Source organism: Neofelis nebulosa, chromosome 11 (genome assembly GCF_028018385.1).
Source record: "Neofelis nebulosa isolate mNeoNeb1 chromosome 11, mNeoNeb1.pri, whole genome shotgun sequence".
Taxonomy (NCBI): Eukaryota; Metazoa; Chordata; class Mammalia; order Carnivora; family Felidae; genus Neofelis; species Neofelis nebulosa.
Window position 1 is genome coordinate 39,013,306 of NC_080792.1, and position 22,063 is coordinate 39,035,368.

Below are 22,063 nucleotides of genomic sequence, written 5' to 3' on the forward strand. Positions count from 1 at the left end.
TTACTAACTAGATTTTGAAAGATCTTTTTCTTTGTATCATCTGTGCTCCTCTTTGGCCTATGGCTAACACTCCCCCATGTCTTTCATGCTTGACTTTCCCAGAATTGAGATTATGATTCACTGGCTTTATCAGAAACAGGTGTCCTTTCCTGATAGGTAAAAAAGAGACCAGCCTTCACCTATTCCTTGTCTGTTCACCTGCCCTACTCCTCCCCAGCCCCCTCTTTTTTCCGGGGAAGTCCTCTCCAGTGAGTACATGGCACAGCTGTACTCTACTCCTTGGCTACAGTAATGGGAAAGGAGGTGAATCCCAGAAGAAACTGACTTAGCTGCCACTTTTGAGAATTTGGAACTTTGACCAAGAAATCTCTCTCTTGGTATGCTTTTTCTCTTAAGTAGAGAACGGGTAAACATAGTATCTTTGACCTATGTATCCATTAGTTATTATCTGTATAATCTAAGACAACATTTCTCAGTCGGGCTCTGTAGGTCTTTCGGCGGGCAGTTGGCTTTGTCCAAATACTCCAAGCCATTTACTGTCCTTCACCCCTGAATGTTATGTTCCAGCAACACAAGCCCGGCTTCCTGTGAGAATCAGAATGCATCCCTATTCTCTATTTCTGGTCACCTCTGTAGCACAGTAAACACACCAAGTTGAGAGATGTTTTCTTCTTTGTTTAAAAATTTTTTAATGTTTATTTATTTTTGAGAGAGAGACAGAGCAAGAGTGGGGGAGGGCAGAGAGAGAGAGAGAGGGAGACACAGAATCTGAAGCAGGCTCCAGGCTTAGAGCTTTCAGCACAGAGCCCGATGTGGGGCTCGAACTCACAAACCATGAGATCATGACCTGAGCTGAAGTTGGACGGTTAACCAACTGAGCCACCCAGGCGCCCCGAGAGACATTTTCTGAAGGACACCATGTGGCCAGTTCTCTACTTAGTATCTCAGAAAATTGTTATCATTATTTGCCGGTTGTTGAGCAATTCAAGAATTCAGGCTATGATTTCTGCATCCGTGGCACATAGTTATCCTCTCATGACTGTGCACTTTGCCTGCACAGATCTTTGAGGGTGCTGTAACTTACTGGACTCCTGAGTAGTGAAGTCTAACCTTCTGCATTTATTCCCATTTCCCCTAAGGTGCCTAATTCTTGCCTGCTTTAAGTACCTGTGGCAGTGGTATTCTTAGGTACCTGTTTCAAAAGAAACACTGCATCCCCATTGACCAGCAGCACGTAGTAGTAAAGGTAAAGTTTAACAGAGGGGATTGCAGTCAGAACCAAGGGAGAGCTTGAATGTGCTGATGAATTCTAGACCAGGAAGTTTGAATTCTTTTTTTTTTAATGTTTTTTGTTTGTTTGTTTGTTTTTGAGAGAAAGCATGAGTGGGGGAAGGACAGAGAAAGAGGGGGACAGAGGATCCAAAGAAGGTTCTGAGCTGACAACCGCAAGCCAGATGTGGGGCTCAAGCTCACAAACTGTGAGATCATGACCAAGGGCCCTGGAAAGTTGAATTCTAACTGGTCTTTCCTAACCCCAGTAAATGCACTAATATTTCATATTATAAACACTTTTCAGAAAAAATCAAGAGAGGAAGTAAATTCTCCACAATTCCCATGTGTGTAATTGTGTATTTTAATGTAGCTCTTCGTACGGCAAGTAATTATATAAGCATTTGCTTTGCTGAGTCATTTTATTTACATGCAATATTTAGGGATTCTCTTTATTTTACTATTAGGAAATGTGCATGAAGAAAAACTTTTCACTGCCCATCTGCTCATTTTTTTTCATCTAATATAAGAATTCTCTGTTACGACAATCTGTTCCATAACAGGCAAATATTCTGACATAAGAAGTGACAAAAATAGCATTCACAACTTTAGAGATCTATCGCCAGTTGCTTATCTCTCTTTTTGATGGTGTCTCATTTGCTCAATTGATGATGACTATTTTAATTATTGTAAAAAATACAGCTCCAAATTAAAGATGTGCATCATTATAAGAGAGAGAAAACAGAAAGAGAATAAGGTTCTTTTTTCACAAAGCAATACAGCGAAGTTTGAACTGTAATCAATGAAGCAAAAACTGTTTCCAGGAAAAGTTAATGAATTAGAATTAAATTACATCGCATGCTACTTCTTTTTTTTTTAAAAAATTTTTTTTCAACGTTTTTTATTTATTTTTGGGACAGAGAGAGACAGAGCATGAACGGGGGAGGGGCAGAGAGAGAGGGAGACACAGAACCGGAAGCAGGCTCCAGGCTCCGAGCCATCAGCCCAGAGCCTGACGCGGGGCTCGAACTCACGGATCGTGAGATCGTGACCTGGCTGAAGTCGGACGCTTAACCGACTGCGCCACCCAGGCGCCCCATCGCATGCTACTTCTTGTTTGCCTATGCCTTGATCTCCTAGTGTGTGATGTTGTAGTGCCTCATTCATGTGCTTTGCCCTGGAATGCTGTTCCCTCTCTGCTTACCTCCTCAATTCACGTCAGGTGGCGGTTTTCTGTGCTTCTGCCCAAGCTGAGTGTCTTTGCCCTTCGCCTCTCATTCTAGCATCTCCCTGTCCCTGGAGGACACTGACTTCTGCCACTGTTCTGCCTTCACCATTCATTCCCCTCATACTACATCCGATGCATTTGCTTCTGGTTTTCAGATCACTTTGAGCTGTCTACAGGTTGACCTGAACTGTCTAAAAATATCCCTGCCTGCATTAGGCCTCCTTTGGATTTTCCAGCCTTCATTTTTAAATTTGACCGCCTATGCAGCATCTTCTCTCAACCCCATAACAAAAATCTTTGCATTGACAGACTGCATTCTTCTGCTTCAGACCCATTGTTTGCATTACCTATCACAACCCCTTAGTGAGTCATCAAGTCAATTTAGTGGGTTGTAAATCCTTTAAAAGGATAAAATGGAAGGAAACAGAAATGATCAGTTTTAATTTATAAATGTGTACATGTGCTAGCTTATCATATAAACTATATTTACACTTGTGCTGTTGGTCTTAAAAGTTGGAAAGCATCACTTTAAATGGGGACTGTGATTTCAAATTGCCTCCATACTTTCCAGTAATCACTTCCACTCCCCTTGGCTCTCACTTCAGCTCTCGGTACATTCTTATATTTTCCTGACGTAACAATTTGTTTCAAATTTAAAATCATCTTCAGGCTCTAACCCATATTTTCACTCATTTTAGATAAATGTATCCTGTGAGATTACCAGATTTAATGAATAAGACAGAGGATGCCCAGTTATATTTGAATTTCAGATACACACTAATTTTTAATATGTTTGTCCCAGTATTGCATGTTTATGTGGGATTTATATTTAGCTGGGCATGCTGTGTTTTATCCACTATCATTAATCCTATTTAAAAATCAACACTAGACCCTAAGGGTAGAAAAAATTGTGGTGCCTCCCCTATCTGTAATTAAAAATAAAAACAGTCATCGGGGCGCCTGGGTGGCGCAGTCGGTTAAGCGTCCGACTTCAGCCAGGTCACGATCTCGCGGTCCGTGAGTTCGAGCCCCGCGTCAGGCTCTGGGCTGATGGCTCAGAGCCTGGAGCCTGTTTCCGATTCTGTGTCTCCCTCTCTCTCTGCCCCTCCCCCGTTCATGCTCTGTCTCTGTCTGTCCCAAAAATAAATTAAAAACGTTGAAAAAAAAAATTTAAAAAAAAAAAAAAATAAAATAAAATAAAATAAAAACAGTCATAAGCCCCAGATACGTGTAAGGATGATCTGAATTTGCCATGTTACACTCAGTTGCCTTTTTTTATTAGAAATTAAATTCCTCCAGTTGTGAAAAATAATAAAGTAAAACAATCCTAAAACTCAGCACTAGATGTTCCTTTCTGGGCCATCCCATCCCCCTCAACTAAGTGAAAAAAGCAAGGGGAGCTGGTGAATGATCCAAGAAGAAAGAAAATGATCAGACAAGAAAGAAGGAAAAGGAAAAGCGGACCATGCTGTGACTGAAAATAGCAAATGATAACAGCACCAGAGTCGTAGCAAATCAAGCAATAGTGCAGGATTTATGGGAACTCAAAGCAAAACAAGAGATTCCTGTCGGGGAGCAGTGGTGACTTTGGGGATGGAGTGCAAGTGCAGCTTCAGCTGGTTTCAGTAGTGGAGACATTATTAAGGTACGGGGATTCAGCTGGTTGTTTAACAGACATTTAGGGGTCAGACAGATACAAGCTAGCACCAGATGTTTCCAAACATTACTGAGGGTTTTGACCCAAAAATTGTTGAGGTCCAGAGTGAATGCAGTTTTGATGTAGGTAAATGCCTACAAGCCAAATGCCTGGCTTGCAGTCTATTTGAATCTTACCACACATGCACTTTTTACCTAAGAGCATTTATGTTGAGTCCTGATGAAAGCATTTTTCAGGATGACTTTAGAATGAATCAAATAGTTACTAATAGGCGATTCCAATAATTTGATATATCCAGGCACATTAGTGGTATAGAACCAGATGTAGAAGTAGTCAGGGATAAGTTTACTATCTGTGCACTTTGGTAGGTATTTGTTGAATAAGTAAATGTTTAGGTGAAAGGTGAAGGATGTCTTCATCTTTGTTTTTTCTTTTTTTTTGAGAGAGAGTGTGAGCGGGGGAAAGGGGCAGAGGGAGAGAGAGAGAGAGAGAGAGAGAATCTTAAACAAGCTCTGTGCTCAGTGTGGAGCCCAGTGTGGGGCTCGATCCCATGACCCTGGGTTCATGACCTGAGCCGAAATGATGAGTCAGATGCTTAACTGACTGAGCCCCCTGTGTGCCCCATAAATGTCTTCATCTTTGAAAGACAGCTTCCATATGCACCTCTGCAAATTAATAATTATCTCTGTGGAAGTGCAATGATGCTCCTGCTCATCTTTTCTCATGCATAAAATGGGTAAAAGAGAATCCATATAAATATAAGAGCAAACCACTGGCTGGACATTTCAATTTCACAATACATGTGGAAAAATGTCTGAGCCAGGTGTTAGAGCATTTGCGGGATTTTTTTCTTTTCTTTTCTTTCTTTATTTCTTTTTTTAGCCTTAATTCCTTCCTTTCAAATGTGTTCAAAGATACACAATGTGTAAAGTAGATAAAGGCAGGGTAGCCCTTGTTGAATAGAAGATATTACCCCGAACTAAGGCTTCCCTTCTCCCAAAAGAGGTGTGCTGCTATTTCTTTATGAATCCGGACCTATGGGGTCTTCAGTAGCATTTAGAGTTATAGGCTTTATTCAATTATATTTCAATTTTATTTTATTTTTGGAAAATTTTATTTATTTTGAGAGAGAGAGAGGGAGAGAGAGAAAGAGAGAGAGCGTGCACACATGAGCAGGGGAGGGGCAGAGAAAGAGGGAGAGAGAGAATTCCAAGAAGGTTCCATGCTCAGCGCAGAGCCCACTGTGGGGTTTGATCTCATTACTGTGAGTGAGATCGTGACCTGAGCTGAGATCAAGAGTCAGACGCTTAACCGACTGAGCCACCTGGGCAGGCCTAAATGTTATTACTTTTTAAAACTGCAGTTTCTATAGTTGTATTATCCATTTCTATACATTGCAGGTGGTTTGTGATAGAGGAGCACAGTATTAAATATCACAATACCAAATATAGCAAGGTAAACAAATTTCACCAGGAGAAAACTTCTAATTTATTTTTTGTTCAGAATCTCAAGAGTGTTCATAAGAGAAAATAGCAAAAGTTTATCTCCGAGGGCAAATTCTTCCACAAGTTACTGCATGGTATTCAGCAACAGACATGGTTTTAATTCCAGTAAAATAAAAGTATTATTGCTACTCTCTAAAATCATTTTACAAAAAAGGCAAAAGTAATTTTAAAAATAGTATGATTAGGCCAGTTTTATTTCCTTCGAGACTCAGTATCTGAAATGGAGCACACTATACCAAGACATCGAGATGAGGAGTAATGTAACTTACGATGAAATTCAGCACTTGCCTACCAGTTTTCCAAATTACTGATACTCAGTAACATTAATTCTGGTTTGTTTTGTTTGGGAAAACCTTACTGAACCTAGGACAAAATGGTGTGATTTTGGTGGATAAATCGTTTGACGTTAGCTGTTTTGTTTTGCTTTAAGAAGTGTTTGCTAATGCTCATGATTTCCCAGCATCATGTAGTGTCTCCGTTTCAGCTCATGTGGCAGGCTTGAATCTTAAGCCAAGAATGCCTTCTCCACTGGTGAATTTCCTTCAACAGTTAGAATTCTTACTCCTTTAGAAATAGGCTACTCATAGTCCTTCTCGTACATTCTATTAAAAGCAGAAGCCCTATGCATTTTGTTCCCGGCTGTTAAATGTGACGGCATTGTCTCGAAGCCGTCACTTTAGCCATGGGTTCTGCTGAACAGCATGTTGTTCATTTCCTCCAGGTGGAGCTCTCCGTCGTTACTGCACAGTCTGATGTGTTTCTTGTGGAACTTTGTAACCTGAGCCAAGGTACAGAGAATTGGACTGCCCCCTGTATTCAGAATGTCACCTCAAACCAGTTACAGCATCTTAATATTACAAAGAACCGCACACTGGGGGACATGATAAATATTTCAGCATGTTAGCCTATGCAGTGACTAGGAATTAATATTCCAACTCTTTATGGATGAGACAGTCTCTCTCTATTTCTTTTTGAATGCTAATAAGCAGGAGAGGCTATATATACAGTGATTAAAAGGATCGTCTCTGAAACCAGATAGTCACCTGAATCCTGTCCCTTTACTTGTTTGACAAGTTGTACAACCTCTCTGGAGCTTAGTTTCCTCATCTTCTAAACAGAGACAGTAATCTCTTCCTGGGATCGTTGTGAGGATTAAAGTGTAAAATCCATGTAAAATCCTTACTTAGCATAACCAGTGCTTAAGGACTCAATTCATGGAAAACTTAAATGCACACGTATTGTTCAGGAAACATTTCCTTTTGTGTAAAACAGCAACAGTGAGTTATAGTTGGCATACATTGAATGATATCTTAATTTTGAGAATTGTCCACTCTACAATTTCAGGAACCAGAGTATTGCGGATATATGTACAAACTGAGTACATTTAGAGCACTTTTCTGCTGAAAATGTTCAGAAATTAAACGGTTAAAATTAGAGAAGAAGAGGCTTGGGACCGAGGAAAAGAGACATAGAACAAAGAGCCCTGTTTTAAAATCCTTCTCTGTTAGCCATGTTGCTGTCACAATTTTATGGCTCGCGTTAATGAGCTGAACTTGCATCCTATAACCGTGAGACACACAGTCTCAGAAACAACAGCAAAGCAGCAATTTATTATTAAAATGTTTTGATTAACTTCTTCCATTTTTCCAACTCAATGTTACTTCAAGTATTCAGATCTAGGTAGGAAAGATTTACTTCTGAAGACAAAGCTCTGCTCATCAAAAGTAAATGTAAGAAAACTTTAGGAATTATATACTATTGAATTTGTAAGATAATATTTGCAAATCAATTTATGGTTGATCTTTTAAGTTTTTTTTTAATTTTTAAATTAAATTTTTACTAAAGAGCATGAGCCAGGAGAGAGGAGCAGAGGGAAAGAGAAGGAGAATCTTAAGCAGGCTGCACATCTAGCATGGAGTCCGATGCAGGGGTCGATCCCACAACCCTGGGATTATGACCTGAGCTGAAATCAAGAGTCGATGCTCAATCGACTGAGCTACCCAGGCACTCCTATTTTAGTTCTTTTGGATCACTGACATTTTGACCTTAACTGAGCTGTGCTGAGAGGAAGCCAGAATTTGGCTTTATAGTTGTAAGGTTTTGAAAAAATGTGGTTTCTTCTTTCTTCAGAGTGGCAGGGACATTGGCAAAGTAAAATGCCCATCCTCTTTTCAATCATACAATTTGCCAGTAAACTTTTCAGAAATGTGTCCCGCATTTTTTTTTTTTTTTTCTGTTGTTGTTTTAACCCACAAGTGGAAGATTGGTAGCAGTGCCCCTTATGGCCCTGGATCATTAGGCCTTCATCGGGTAGATCTGTTTATCGTTAGATTACTAACGTCATACTATCTTTGCTATAGAGGCCGAGTTTATTGTATAATCCATCAAAAGATGCCTCAGTTCAATTATTTTTATGTAGAAGTATTACCATATTTTTTTGTTGTTGTTGGGAGAGGTCATTTCTATTCCTAATGTGTGATAATTTGGTTCATGATATTCTGCATTGTTGACGAAGTCCAGTTTTTTTTTTTTTTAAATATATGAAATTTATTGTCAAATTGGTTTCCATACAACACCCAGTGCTCATCCCAAAAGGTGCCCTCCTCAATACCGATCACCCACCCTCCCCTCCCTCCCACCCCCCCTCAACCCTCAGTTTGTTCTCAGTTTTTAACAGTCTCTTATGTTTTGGCTCTCTCCCACTCTAACCTTTTTTTTTTTTTTTTCCTTCCCTTCCCCCATGGGTTTCTGTTAAGTTTCTCAGGATCCACATAAGAGTGAAAACATATGGTATCTGTCTTTCTCTGTATGGCTTATTTCACTTAGCATCACACTCTCCAGTTCCATCCACGTTGCTACAAAGGGCCATATTTCGTTCTTTCTCATTGCCACGTAGTACTCCATTGTGTATATAAACCACAATTTCTTTATCCATTCATCAGTTGATGAACATTAGGCTCTTTCCATAATTTGGCTATTGTTGAGAGTGCTGCTATAAACATTGGGGTACAAGTGCCCCTATGCATCAGTACTCCTGTATCCCTTGGATAAATTCCTAGCAGTGCTATTGCTGGGTCATAGGGTAGGTCTATTTTTAATTTTCTGAGGAACCTCCACACTGCTTTCCAGAGCGGCTGCACCAATTTGCATTCCCACCAACAGTGCAAGAGGGTTCCTGTTTCTCCACATCCTCTCCGGCATCTATAGTCTCCTGATTTGTTCATTTTGGCCACTCTGACTGGCGTGAGGTGATATCTGAGTGTGGTTTTGATTTGTATTTCCCTGATAAGGAGCGACGCTGAACATCTTTTCATGTGCCTGTTGGCCATCCGGATGTCTTCTTTAGAGAAGTGTCTATTCATGTTTTCTGCCCATTTCTTCACTGGGTTATTTGTCTTTCGGGTGTGGAGTTTGGTGAGCTCTTTATAGATTTTGGATACTAGCCCTTTGTCTGATATGTCATTTGCAAATATCTTTTCCCATTCCGTTGGTTGCCTTTTAGTTTTGTTGGTTGTTTCCTTTGCTGTGCAGAAGCTTTTTATCTTCATAAGGTCCCAGTAATTCACTTTTGCTTTTAATTCCCTTGCCTTTGGGGATGTGTCGAGTAAGAGATTGCTACGGCTGAGGTCAGAGAGGTCTTTTCCTGCTTTCTCCTCTAAGGTTTTGATGGTTTCCTGTCTCACATTCAGGTCCTTTATCCATTTTGAGTTTATTTTTGTGAATGGTGTGAGAAAGTGGTCTAGTTTCAACCTTCTGCATGTTGCTGTCCAGTTCTCCCAGCACCATTTGTTAAACAGACTGTCTTTTTTCCATTGGATGTTCTTTCCTGCTTTGTCAAAGATGAGTTGGCCATACGTTTGTGGGTGTAGTTCTGGGGTTTCTATTCTATTCCATTGGTCTATGTGTCTGTTTTTGTGCCAATACCATGCTGTCTTGATGATTACAGCTTTGTAGTAGAGGCTAAAGTCTGGGATTGTGATGCCTCCTGCTTTGGTCTTCTTCTTCAAAATTACTTTGGCTATTCGGGGCCTTTTGTGGTTCCATATGAATTTTAGGATTGCTTGTTCTAGTTTCGAGAAGAATGCTGGTGCAATTTTGATTGGGATTGCATTGAATGTGTAGATAGCTTTGGGTAGTATTGACATTTTGACAATATTTATTCTTCCAATCCATGAGCAGGGAATGTCTTTCCATTTCTTTATATCTTCTTCAATTACCTTCATAAGCTTTCTATAGTTTTCAGCATACAGATCTTTTACATCTTTCGTTAGATTTATTCCTAGGTATTTTATGCTTCTTGGTGCAGTTGTGAATGGGATCAGTTTCTTTATTTGTCTTTCTGTTGCTTTATTGTTAGTGTATAAGAATGCAACTGATTTCTGTACATTGATTTTGTATCCTGCAACTTTGCTGAATTCATGTATCAGTTCTAGCAGACTTTTGGTGGAATCTATCGGATTTTCCATGTATAATATCATGTCATCTGCAAAAAGCGAAAGCTTGACTTCATCTTTGCCAATTTTGATGCCTTTGATTTCCTTTTGTTGTCTGATTGCTGAAGCTAGAACTTCCAGCACTATGTTAAACAACAGCGGTGAGAGTGGGCATCCCTGTCGTGTTCCTGATCTCAGGGAAAAAGCTCTCAGTTTTTCCCCATTGAGGATGATGTTAGCTGTGGGCTTTTCATAAATGGCTTTTATGAACTTTAAGTATGTTCCTTCTATCCCGACTTTCTCAAGGGTTATTATTAAGAAAGGGTGCTGGATTTTGTCAAAGGCCTTTTCTGCATCGATTGACAAGATCATATGGTTCTTCTCTTTTTTTTTTGTTAATGTGATGTATCACGTTGATTGATTTGCGAATGGTGAACCAGCCCTGCATCCCAGGAATGAATCCCACTTGATCATGGTGAATAGTTCTTTTTATATGCCATTGAATTCGATTTGCTAGTATCTTATTGAGAATTTTTGCATCCATATTCATCAGGGATATTGGCCTGGAGTTCTCTTTTTTTACTGGGTCTCTGTCTGGTTTAGGAATCAAAGTAATACTGGCTTCCTAGAATGAGTCTGGAAGTTTTCCTTCCCTTTCTATTTCTTGGAATAGCTTGAGAAGGATAGGTATTATCTCTGCTTTAAACGTCTGGTAGAACTCCCCTGGGAAGCCGTCTGGTCCTGGACTCTTATTTGTTGGGAGATTTTTGATAACCGATTCAATTTCTTCGCTGGTTATGGGTCTGTTCAAGCTTTCTATGTCCTCCTGATTGAGTTTTGGAAGAGTGTGGGTGTTTAGGAATTTGTCCATTTCTTCCAGGTTGTCCAATTTGTTGGCATATAATTTTTCATAGTATTCCCTGATAATTGTTTGTATCTCTGAGGGATTGGTTGTAACAATTCCATTTTCATTCATGATTTTATCTATTTGGATCATCTCCCTTTTCTTTTTGAGAAGCCTGGCTAGAGGTTTGTCAATTTTGTTTATTTTTTCAAAAAACCAACTCTTGGTTTCGTTGATCTGCTCTACAGTTTTTTTAGATTCTATATTGTTTATTTCTGCTCTGATCTTTATGATTTCTCTTCTTCTGCTGGGTTTAGGCTGCCTTTGCTGTTCTGCTTCTAGTTCCTTTAGGTGTGCTGTTAGATTTTGTATTTGGGATTTTTCTTGTTTCTTGAGATAGGCCTGGATTGCAATGTATTTTCCTCTCAGGACTGCCTTTGCTGCGTCCCAAAGCATTTGGATTGTTGTATTTTCATTTTCGTTTGTTTCCATATATTTTTTAATTTCTTCTCTAATTGCCCGGTTGACCCACTCATTCGTTAGTAGGATGTTCTTTAACCTCCATGCTTTTGGAGGTTTTCCAGACTTTTTCCTGTGGTTGATTTCAAGCTTCATAGCATTGTGGTCTGAAAGTATGCATGGTATAATTTCAATTCTTGTAAATTTATGAAGGGCTGTTTTGTGACCCAGTATATGATCTATCTTGGAGAATGTTCCGTGTGCAGTTGAGAAGAAAGTATATTCTGTTGCTTTGGGATGCAGAGTTCTAAATATATCTGTCAAGTCCATCTGATCCAATGTATCATTCAGGGCCCTTGTTTCTTTATTGACCGTGTGTCTAGATGAACCATCCATTTCTGTAAGTGGGGTGTTAAAGTCCCCTGCAATGACCACATTCTTATCAATAAGGTTGCTTATGTTTATGAGTAATTGTTTTATATATATGGGGGCTCCGGTATTCGGCGCATAGACATTTATAATTGTTAGCTCTTCCTGATGGATAGACCCTGTAATTATTATATAATGCCCTTCTTCATCTCTTGTTACAGCCTTTAATTTAAAGTCTAGTTTGTCTGATATAAGTATGGCTACTCCAGCTTTCTCTTGGCTTCCAGTAGCATGATAAATAGTTCTCCATCCCCTCACTCTCAATCTAAAGGTGTCCTCAGGTCTAAAATGAGTCTCTTGTAGACAGCAAATAGATGGGTCTTGTTTTTTTTATCCATTCTGATACCCTATGTCTTTTGGTTGGTGCATTTAGTCCATTTACATTCAGTGTTGTTATAGAAAGATACGGGTTTAGAGTCATTGTGATGTCTGTATGTTTTATGCTTGTAGTGATGTCTCTGGTACTTTGTCTCACAGGATCCCCCTTAGGATCTCTTGTAGGGCTGGTTTCGTGGTGACAAATTCCTTCAGTTTTTGTTTGTTTGGGAAGACCTTTATCTCTCCTTCTATTCTAAATGACAGACTTGCTGGATAAAGGATTCTCGGCTGCATATTTTTTCTCTTCAACACATTGAAGATCTCCTGCCAATCCTTTCTGGCCTGCCAAGTTTCAGTAGAGAGATCAGTCACGAGTCTTATAGGTCTCCCTTTATATGTGAGGGCACGTTTATCCCTTGCTGCTTTCAGAATGTTCTCTTTATCCTTGTATTTTGCCAGTTTCACTATGATATGTCGTGCAGAAGATCGATTCAAGTTACATCTGAAGGGAGTTCTCTGTGCCTCTTGGATTTCAATGCCTTTTTCCTTCCCCAGTTCAAGGAAGTTCTCACCTATTATTTCTTCAAGTACCCCTTCAGCACCTTTCCCTCTCTCTTCCTCCTCTGGGATACCAATTATGCGTATATTATTTCTTTTTAGTGTATCACTTAGTTCTCTAATTTTCCCCTCATACTCCTGGATTTTTTTATCTCTCTTTCTCTCAGCTTCCTCTTTTTCCATAACTTTATCTTCTAGTTCACCTATTCTCTCCTCTGCCTCTTCAATCCTAGCTGTCGTTTCCATTTTGTTTTGCATTTCGTTTAAAGCACTTTTCAGCTCCTTGTGACTGTTCCTTAGTCCCTTGATCTCTGTAGCAAGAGATTCTCTGCTGTCCTGTATACTGTTTTCAAGCCCAGCGATTAATTTTATGACTATTATTCTAAATTCACTTTCTGTTATATTATTTAAATCCTTTTTGATCAGTTCATTAGCTGTTGTTATTTCCTGGAGATTCTTCTGAGGGGAATTCTTCCGTTTGGTCATTTTGGATAGTCCCTGGAGTGGTGAGGACCTGCAGGGCACTTCCCCTGTGCTGTGGTGTATAACTGGAGTCGGTGGGTGGGGCCGCAGTCCGACCTGATGTCTGCCCCCAGCCCACCGCTGGGGCCACAGTCAGACTGGTGTGTGCCTTCTCTTCCCCTCCCCTAGGGGCGGGATTCACTGTGGGGTGGCATGGCCCGTCTGGGCTACCTGCACACTGCCAGGCTTCTGGTGCTGGGGATCTGGCGTATTAGCTGGGGTGGGTAGGCAAGGTGCACGGGGGCAGGAGGGGCAGGCTTAGCTCGCTTCTCCTTAGGTGATCCACTTCAGGAGGGGCCCTGTGGCAGCGGGAGGGAGTCAGACCCGCTGCCGGAGGTTTGGCTCCGCAGAAGCACAGAGCTGGATGTTTGTGAGAGAGCAAGTTCCCTGGCAGGAACTGGTTCCCTTTGGGATTTTGGCTGGGGGATGGGCGGGGGAGATGGCGCTGGCGAGCGCCTTTGTTCCCCGCCAAGCTGAGCTCTGCCGTCCGGGGCTCAGCAGCTCTCCCTCCCTTTGTCCTCCAGCCTTCCCGCTCTCTGAGCAGAGCTGTTCACTTATGACCTCCCAGACGCTAAGTCGCGCTTGCTGTCGGAACACAGTCCGTCCGGCCCCTCCGCTTTGGCCAGCCAGACTCGGGGGCTCTGCTTGGCTGGTGAGCCGCCCCTCCCCTCCGGCTCCCTCCCGCCAGTCCGTGGAGCGCGCACCGCCTCTCCGCCCTTCCTACCCTCTTCCGTGGGCCTCTCGTCTGCGCTTGGCTCTGGAGACTCCGTTCTGCTAATCCTCTGGCGGTTTTCTGGGTTCTTTAGGCAGGTGTACGTGGAATCTAAGTGATCAGCAGGACGCACAGTGAGCCCAGCGTCCTCCTACGCCGCCTTCTTCTTCAATCCTCCCGACGAAGTCCAGTTTTAATGGACTTAGAATGTAATATTTTCATTGTAAAAACAGTATTAATAATGTCCAATATGGAGAAGAATTAAGGTCTTTAGAAGGGGTAAGTAATGAAAAAATACGTTGTGCCCCAACATTCCCACCCCGGAACCACAAACTTAAGAGGAGTAACAACAAATCTTCAGCCATAACTCAAGTTTAAGGACGTTTCACAAGTGCTGACTTTGTCCTGTGAGACACTTTGAAATCTACAATTAAAAAAAAAAATCTATTTCAATGTTTCTGCTTTCTTTGGACCCCAAGCATTTGTCTGTCAGTCAGATAAGCTCATCATGGTCCGTTCAATTCATAGAGATAGACTAGGATTTGGGAGACCCAAAGCCCTCTGCTTTGTCCTTTGTTGCATAACAATGGCAACTCATTTCATCTCTTTTTTTTTTTTTTTCAACGTTTTTTTTTTTGTTTTTTTTTTTATTATTTATTTTTGGGACAGAGAGAGACAGAGCATGAATGGGGCAGGGGCAGAGAGAGAGGGAGACACAGAATCGGAAACAGGCTCCAGGCTCCAAGCCATCAGCCCAGAGCCTGACACGGGGCTCGAACTCACGGACCGCGAGATCGTGACCTGGCTGAAGTCGGACGCTCAACCGACTGCACCACCCAGGCGCCCCTCATTTCATCTCTTTATACCAGTCAATCCACTTATCAAAAAACTACTGTGAGATCTGTTCAGTTACCGTCTAACGTAAGGAATGCAAAAAGTCAATGAAAAATACAAAGCATTACATAAATCTAAGAAAACAAGTCTGGATTCATAGGAAAAACATCTTCTGAGGAAGAGATGCCTCACAGTAGTTTACATGAAAACTGATGTTTGGTATGACTTCGTAAGTTTCAGTGTGGCTAGGTTCTAGTCCTTCCTTTGGATGTTAATTTCTAGTATAAGCACTGTATGTGGTTTGTCATAAGGCAGTTGTCCTTTTAGTGTTCAGTGCAGAGAGAGCAAGACTAATATCCATTCATGTTACGTTTTGCTTCTTATTACCAAAAAGATGCAGTGTTTCCTCATGGAAAAATTCAAAGTAAATACTCTCTATCATTCCAAAATATAAATATAATTCTAAGAATACATTTTCAAATGACGTGTTATCCTCATCAGTGTTCTAGAAAATGTTCCATACTCGATTCAAAGTTCAATTTCTATCCTAGAAACAAGTAAGTGATTCGATTTGAAGACTGGGTCAAGGAAATAGACATTTATGAATGATTATAGCATTTCATATAATTAATTATAGTGTTAGTAGAATGGTATTTCAAGTGTCTGAATCAAAATATTTTTTCAATTTTCGTCCCTTCGAAGTTTTATTTGCAACTACTATTACATACTGCATGAAGGATGTTAGGACTTTGATGAATGGAGAGCCTAGAAGAACACATCCCTGTGTTTTATCACCATTTATGAATATCTATTTGAAGTTGGTTTAGCATTTCCAACATTCACTCCCAGCAAATGGAAACAGGGCCTTTCATTAGAGAAGGAGCCATAAGGGCATTTTGCCCCTGCCTCAGTTTCTAAAGAGGCTTCACATGTGGGCTTTCAATGTTATCTCTAAATGGGGTTACGGGAAGATACCGACAGGATCAAAAGACAGGGCTTTAAATGTGAAATGTATTTATTCAAATGTACTGTAATTTAAGAGCTTTTTAAGAGTATTTCTTCATTTTTACAAATATTCTAAGAACTTCAGCCATGAAGGTTGCCTAGGATCCTTAATTTCAAAGAGGCCTGGGAGGAAAAATTCTAGATAAGGAAAAAGAAATTATTTTCCTTCTTCACCTCCATGGCAGGAGAAATATCATTTCAGAAATAAGTGTAAGATGTGAAGAATCTGTTCTGAGGGTCTTTTCTCCTTGGGCTTAGGAAGACTCCGAGGTCTGTGTGCCCCAGTGAGCATGAGGTGGGGAAAAAGGATTCAAGGAGAGTGGGATGCCTTGCCTGGTCTCCCCATAAAGTGGATTCTGAACACCAAGAAAAGTACCCCCAAATAAATGCTTTTATCCACTGATATAACATGTGGTGGCATGGCAAGTGCTGTGCCAGCATAATACCACAGAGAATGATGTGATAAAATACTTGCTAAAATTTCCTTTCTAAGATACAAAGCAGGATTTTATATTTTTTTCCATGCCCACATGTACACATGAACACAAACATATTTGTGACCGTTACAGTTACCCATTTCTCAGAGTTAAACTATTAAAAGAAATGTAATGTGATTAATTACAGAGTTAAACTATTAAAAGAAATGTAATGTGATTAATAACGATTCTAAAACCATTGGTTTGGAGCTAAGTAATGCCAGGACAAGTAATATGATAATCCATATCCAGGACAAGTCAATGATAAATCCATCTAGAAGGGATTCCTACACAAGCGCCTGATTAGCATTGGGAAATGGGAAGATTGTGGAGAGCATCAGGATGCTGGAAGCAAACACAGGGTGTCTTCAACTCCACATTTACTCATCAGTTTTTCAATGGAAGGTTTGCCTTTTATATAAGTAGATAGGGTTGTAATAGAAATCCTCTGAAAATCAGTAGAACATTCTACTCAAATCCTGTTTGTTGAAGAATTTACTGGACAGCCCCATTAGTTCCAATGGACTATAACTTCATGTGAGTTAAAATATTAGGGCCAGGCATGCATCGTGGACATTTGTTTGTAACTTCTGAATTACTTTAACATAGGTTTTTGGAGTATCAGAAAAATGATCTCCAATCAGATTAATAAATCAGACAAAGGTGTGAGTTCCTTCTATAAAACAGATGAGTAATAATCAAAAGTGTGTGTGTGTGTGTGTGTGTGTGTGTGTGTGTAGTTAGGAAAATAGCATAAGAGAAAGGGAATGAGAATTTAACTTGTGTATGTATTTCCTTATTCAATAACTAATATAAAATAGTTTGATGGGGGGCACCTGGGGGGGGCTCAGTCGGTTGAGTGTCCAACTCTTGGTTTTGGCTTAGGTCATGATTCCAGGGTCGTGGGATAGAGCCCCACATTAGGCTCCACACTCAGTGGAGTTCTTCCCCTCTGCCTCTCTTCCCCACTCGTGCTTGCTCTCTCTCTCTCTCTCTCTAAAAATATAACATAAATAAAATAGCTTGATGAAATACTTTCAAGTTGTTCTGTTTATTTTTCTCTCAAAATTCTTTTGTACAGTATGAAGTATTTTTTTTTTTTAATTTTTTTTTTCAACATTTTTTATTTATTTTTGGGACAGAGAGAGACAGAGCATGAACAGGGGAGGGGCAGAGAGAGAGGGAGACACAGAATCGGAAACAGGCTCCAGGCTCCGAGCCATCGGCCCAGAGCCTGACGCGGGGCTCGAACTCACGGACCGCGAGATCGTGACCTGGCTGAAGTCGGACGCTTAACCGACTGCGCCACCCAGGCGCCCCTGAAGTATTTTTTTTAAACTGGACAACATCTGAATTTACAAATGATAGTAAATTAAAAACCCTAGTAAAGTTGAATTTTAATTACCTGTATATGGATCATCCATGATAGACTTTAATTGTGGGCCTGTGCCTTCTCTTTGGTATTCTTGTGGCTTTTTTGCCCTGATCTAGGCTAACTGATACAAACTGACTTTATTATTAAATGCAAGGCAAAGTTTGCTTTATAATTTTGGATTTTAGTGCATGGGATTTCTTCAATGTTGTGCTCTTTCTACAGCATGAATAAGTAAAATTTGACCCCATCATCATTAACAGAATTGGTGTAGAATTGTACTCAATTATACACAAGGTGCATATTTCCTTTCTACAAGCTTCAAGCGTGGTAGTGTTCATAACAGCTGTACATACACCTGAGAAATTTTCTTTGGCATTTATGTCTCACTTACAACTCACCTTGTTTATTCTTCTTCTTTCTGGTGTATTTCATGTACGAGTGTTAGTGCTGTGGTGGAAGATTGATGCCCTGCATCACACTTCTTAGTAGCACTGTCCGAGTCAGTGTCCGCTTTTATTTAGAGATATTTAACAATCTGTCAGCTTCACTTAAGTCATTGGCTTTGATGAGAGAAATACCTTGGATTTTTAAAAATTAGTATTTTAAAAATGACTGATAGGAGTATTGATTTCTAATGGGATCTAGATCATGATTCTGATAATAGAAACTCTATAGAGTGTACCGGAGAAGCTTGCTCTGCTAATCAGCCTGAGCTTTTGTGGACATAAATTTTGAAACACTGACGTAAAATAACAAATGAAATAAGTGGCCAAAATGCATTTCCAGGTGTGTCATTTTCTGTGGAAGGGATGATTCACTGTAGCAAATATATACATGAGTTCTCTTAGAATTTTCTGTTATTTTGACTTAAAATGTTTTAAAAAGCCATACTGAAGAAATGCTCACTAATGCAAAATCCAAAGTTTAGTGTTTCTAGTTGGGGCTAAATTTTTAAAAAAAATATATGTAAATTGGATAAAACTTTGATGGTGCTAGCAGTAAGTCTAAAAAACAATGTTGGCAATTTTTCATAGGAAAATTCACTAGAATATCTGCACACTGTGATTACGTTTCCTAAAAGAAATGCAGAAACCTAAACAGATATCCATCCAGATGTGGGTGATGTTTTGTTCTCCACATCACATTATTAGCTATTACTAAGAGACATGCAATCAAGTTGGATAGATATTTCTTGAAATGATGCATGGTACGCAGTGCATGCTTTCATTGTGCTTCCTGCCATTATGGAATAATGCGTCTTACTGGGAAATACAGTGATCATTTCTGTTGACTCATGTGCAGTCAGCTTATATAATAACACCTCTATTTTGTGAATCATTTCAGATTTCAGAGAGCTATGCCTTCTTACCAAGAGAAGCGGTGACACGGTTTCTAATGAGCTGCTCAGAGTGCCAGAAAAGAATGCATTTAAACCCAGATGGAACAGATCACAAAGGTAGCTGTGGTGTCAAATAGTGAGACTTAAAGTCATTTTACTCATAATGGCAGTTTATATCCGACATCTTTATACACATGTGGTAGACTGAAATAGTTCAACAAGTCCGATCGTCTCGTTGATTCAATCCAGAGGCAGTCAATTTTGAATATCCACTTTCAGAGTAATTCTGTGCCCATTCTCAGAAGAAAGGCGGTTTTGACTGTGGCAAATAACTTTTTTCCCTATAATAATATTTTAATTTTCACATATCATGTGTATTTCATGGGATGTTAAACATAGTTAGCAAGGAACCTGATGTTCCATCAATCTCCTTTTAAATCCACCAGTTCCTTATTTCTAAAAGTGAAGAGTATAGTATGGAGCTCCTCTGCTGAACATTTTCACATGAAAGTTATCATTTGACTTTAGTTCTCATTGAAAATTACTTATATGATTTTCCTAATCGTGAGTTTCTCTGCGAGTTTAAAATAATCTCAAAGAGACATTTAGATTAGTTCATTCCCGTGTGTTGGGGGATGACTAGACGCAGAAGAAAAAGATGAAAGGAAAAAATGTGCGAATTTCCTTTTTTACTCGAGTAGCACATAGGAACTGTAGGTGTGCAGCAAAGGAGAAAAATTCAAAACTACCAATGGTTGTGTTTAATCACTGTATTGGGTTCACCCTTTGCTACCAGGGTATCAAAAAGCTTTCCCGGGGGCGCCTGGGTGGCTCAGTCGGTTAAGCGTCCGACTTCGGCTCAGGTCACGATCTCGCGGTATGTGAGTTCGAGCCCCGCATCGGGCTCTGTGCTGACTGCTCAGAGCCTGGAGCCCGTTTCAGATTCTGTGTCTCCCTCTCTCTCTGACCCTCCCCCGTTCATGCTCTGTCTCTCTCTATCTCAAAAAAATAAATAAATGTTAAAAAAAAAAAAAAAGCTTTCCCGTAGTTAGAAATCACTAGTTTCTCCATAGCGTTAGTTTGTCCCATGTACCTTTGTATGGTTACTTTTTCCTACCATCCGTCCGTAATGCTACCAACCTCCTAAAGACTTGGTGTCTAGAACCGGATTTCAATTTTGACAACGTGGATCGCTCTGAAATTACAGGTGGAATGCAGTATCACTTTCACACCCATGAAAAATGTTTTATTGCAGATAATGGAAAACCTCCGGCTTTGGTGACCAGCATGATTGACTACAACATGCCAATTACCATGGCCTACATGAAGCACATGAAGTTGCAGCTGCTGAACTCACAGCAAGATGAGGTAAAATGGAAATGCCGACTTCCAAGTCGGAATGAAGTTTGATAACCATGACTATCGTATTAAGCGTGATGGCATTTCGAAGATGGCAATTTATTCTTTAGTGAAAGGAAGGTTACTGGCATTGCACAGATGGAAAAAACAGGCAGAAACTTCTAGTCCCCGACAGAGAGTCCCTGTCTCAACACATCTACCTCAGCGCTGGGTGGGAATGTGTTCCTTCCCAAGAAAGCTTCTTTTTCCTTAATGGACCACCATCAAGCTAGCCTTGGCAAAGTGCTAGAAAGTTCAGGGGAAAGTAATCCCAAATGAGTGAGTATCCAAGGAAAGTGTCCAGTAGTACTCAGGCTATTTTTCCTGGAAATCACAAAAGTCGATTTAATGGGCATTTCAAGTATAATCATTTCTCCACCATCTAAATCTTTTGTATGTTTTAAGGGTTTTTTTTTTCCATTATTCTCTATACCAGTGTGTATTTTCTAGAGAGAATTTGTTGCGATTCTTCCTAATTAGGGGTATTTTGCAAATTATCCTGTTTAATTTGTAGAGTAGAATCGAGATGTGCGCTTGCTGGCATGTATTAGACACAAATGCACACTTGTTGAATATTCTTTAGGATACTAATTAAGTGTTCAGTTTGGTGGAAGTATCTCGAAGGTAGGGACCAAGTTATATATATTCTGCCACCAAAACTTGTAGCAGTAGGGGCTTGGGAAATCCTTGTTAACTAGTCAGTTAACAAGCCGTTAATCAATAGGCACGTTCAGATGATCAGTATTAGGAGTGGTTTCTCAGGCTACTACATACAGTCCTTCTTGAAATTTCTCAATAACAGGAAATGTGGTTAAATATTTATTTTTCAAACACAGCGTTATTTGACGAAGTGTTATAAAATTCACTTTGTTGAGCTTACTTTATTTAATGAAACTCATATTTTTTGTTTTCCTCTTTATTTGAGCAGGTTTAATCTTAAAACTATATTATAAAATTGTTTTATCTCAAAAAACCATTGAGAGTACACTTTGTGAGAAGATCTGTATTTGTACAGTGGCAGACGTGGATTTCATATTATCAGGTGGCTACATATAAATGATTAAGTAAATAGTAATAAAATCTTTGGGTTAAAGATATGAAAGACAACTAAAAAAATACTAATGTCTATCCATCCGGGAGAATGGAAAGTTATTCTCCTGATTTATTATATAATTGGAAAAAAAAATTAAACCTCATAAACTAGTTGGAGCTGTCAAATTATTTGTAGGAAGCTCATTTAGATGTTGGTACATTTATTTCTAGGCTAAAAAGTAAGAAAATCAACTCTGTGCCAACAGTACAGCCCACACATGCCGAATCCTTCTGGCTTCGAAAACATCATAAGTATTTCACACAAAGGGAGTAGATCCTTTTAATTTATAACTGGATTAGGAAAATAGCTCTCATCCTTACATCTTGAAAATACCAATTGGATGCACACTGCCTTCAAAATATTCATATAAATGGCTAGATTATTTGTAAAGTTTTAGAAGTTGTGATTATTGAAAGATAGGAAGGTGATTAAGTAAATTACATTAAAACGGAATTCAAGTGAGATATTTCTTTGTGCTCAGTTATATTTAAATTTTAATGTGTTATTTCAATTAGTTCAACCAATATTTACTGAGTACCTTCTATGTAACTGGTACTCTTGTAGATAATGGAGATAAACTTAATAAATTGACAAAAATATTGCCTTTAT

The 22,063-nt window shown here is 39.7% G+C and overlaps 1 protein-coding gene across 7 annotated transcripts in view; it reads left to right on the forward strand.

Moving 5' to 3' along the window:
• Positions 1-22,063, forward strand: part of NOL4 (nucleolar protein 4) — a 417,551-nt gene that overhangs the window by 94,623 nt on the left and 300,865 nt on the right. For 6 of the 7 annotated variants that reach the window (XR_009250991.1, XM_058692399.1, XM_058692391.1 and 3 more), the window contains 2 exons: positions 18,969-19,080; positions 20,219-20,331. Coding sequence is in view for 5 of the 7 variants with exons in the window: in XM_058692399.1 (XP_058548382.1) it covers positions 18,969-19,080; positions 20,219-20,331 (225 nt within the window). In the remaining 2 variants the exon portion in view is untranslated. Of the gene's footprint in view, positions 1-18,968; positions 19,081-20,218; positions 20,332-22,063 lie in introns of those variants that run through there. The other variant, XM_058692397.1, reaches the window with a different exon arrangement.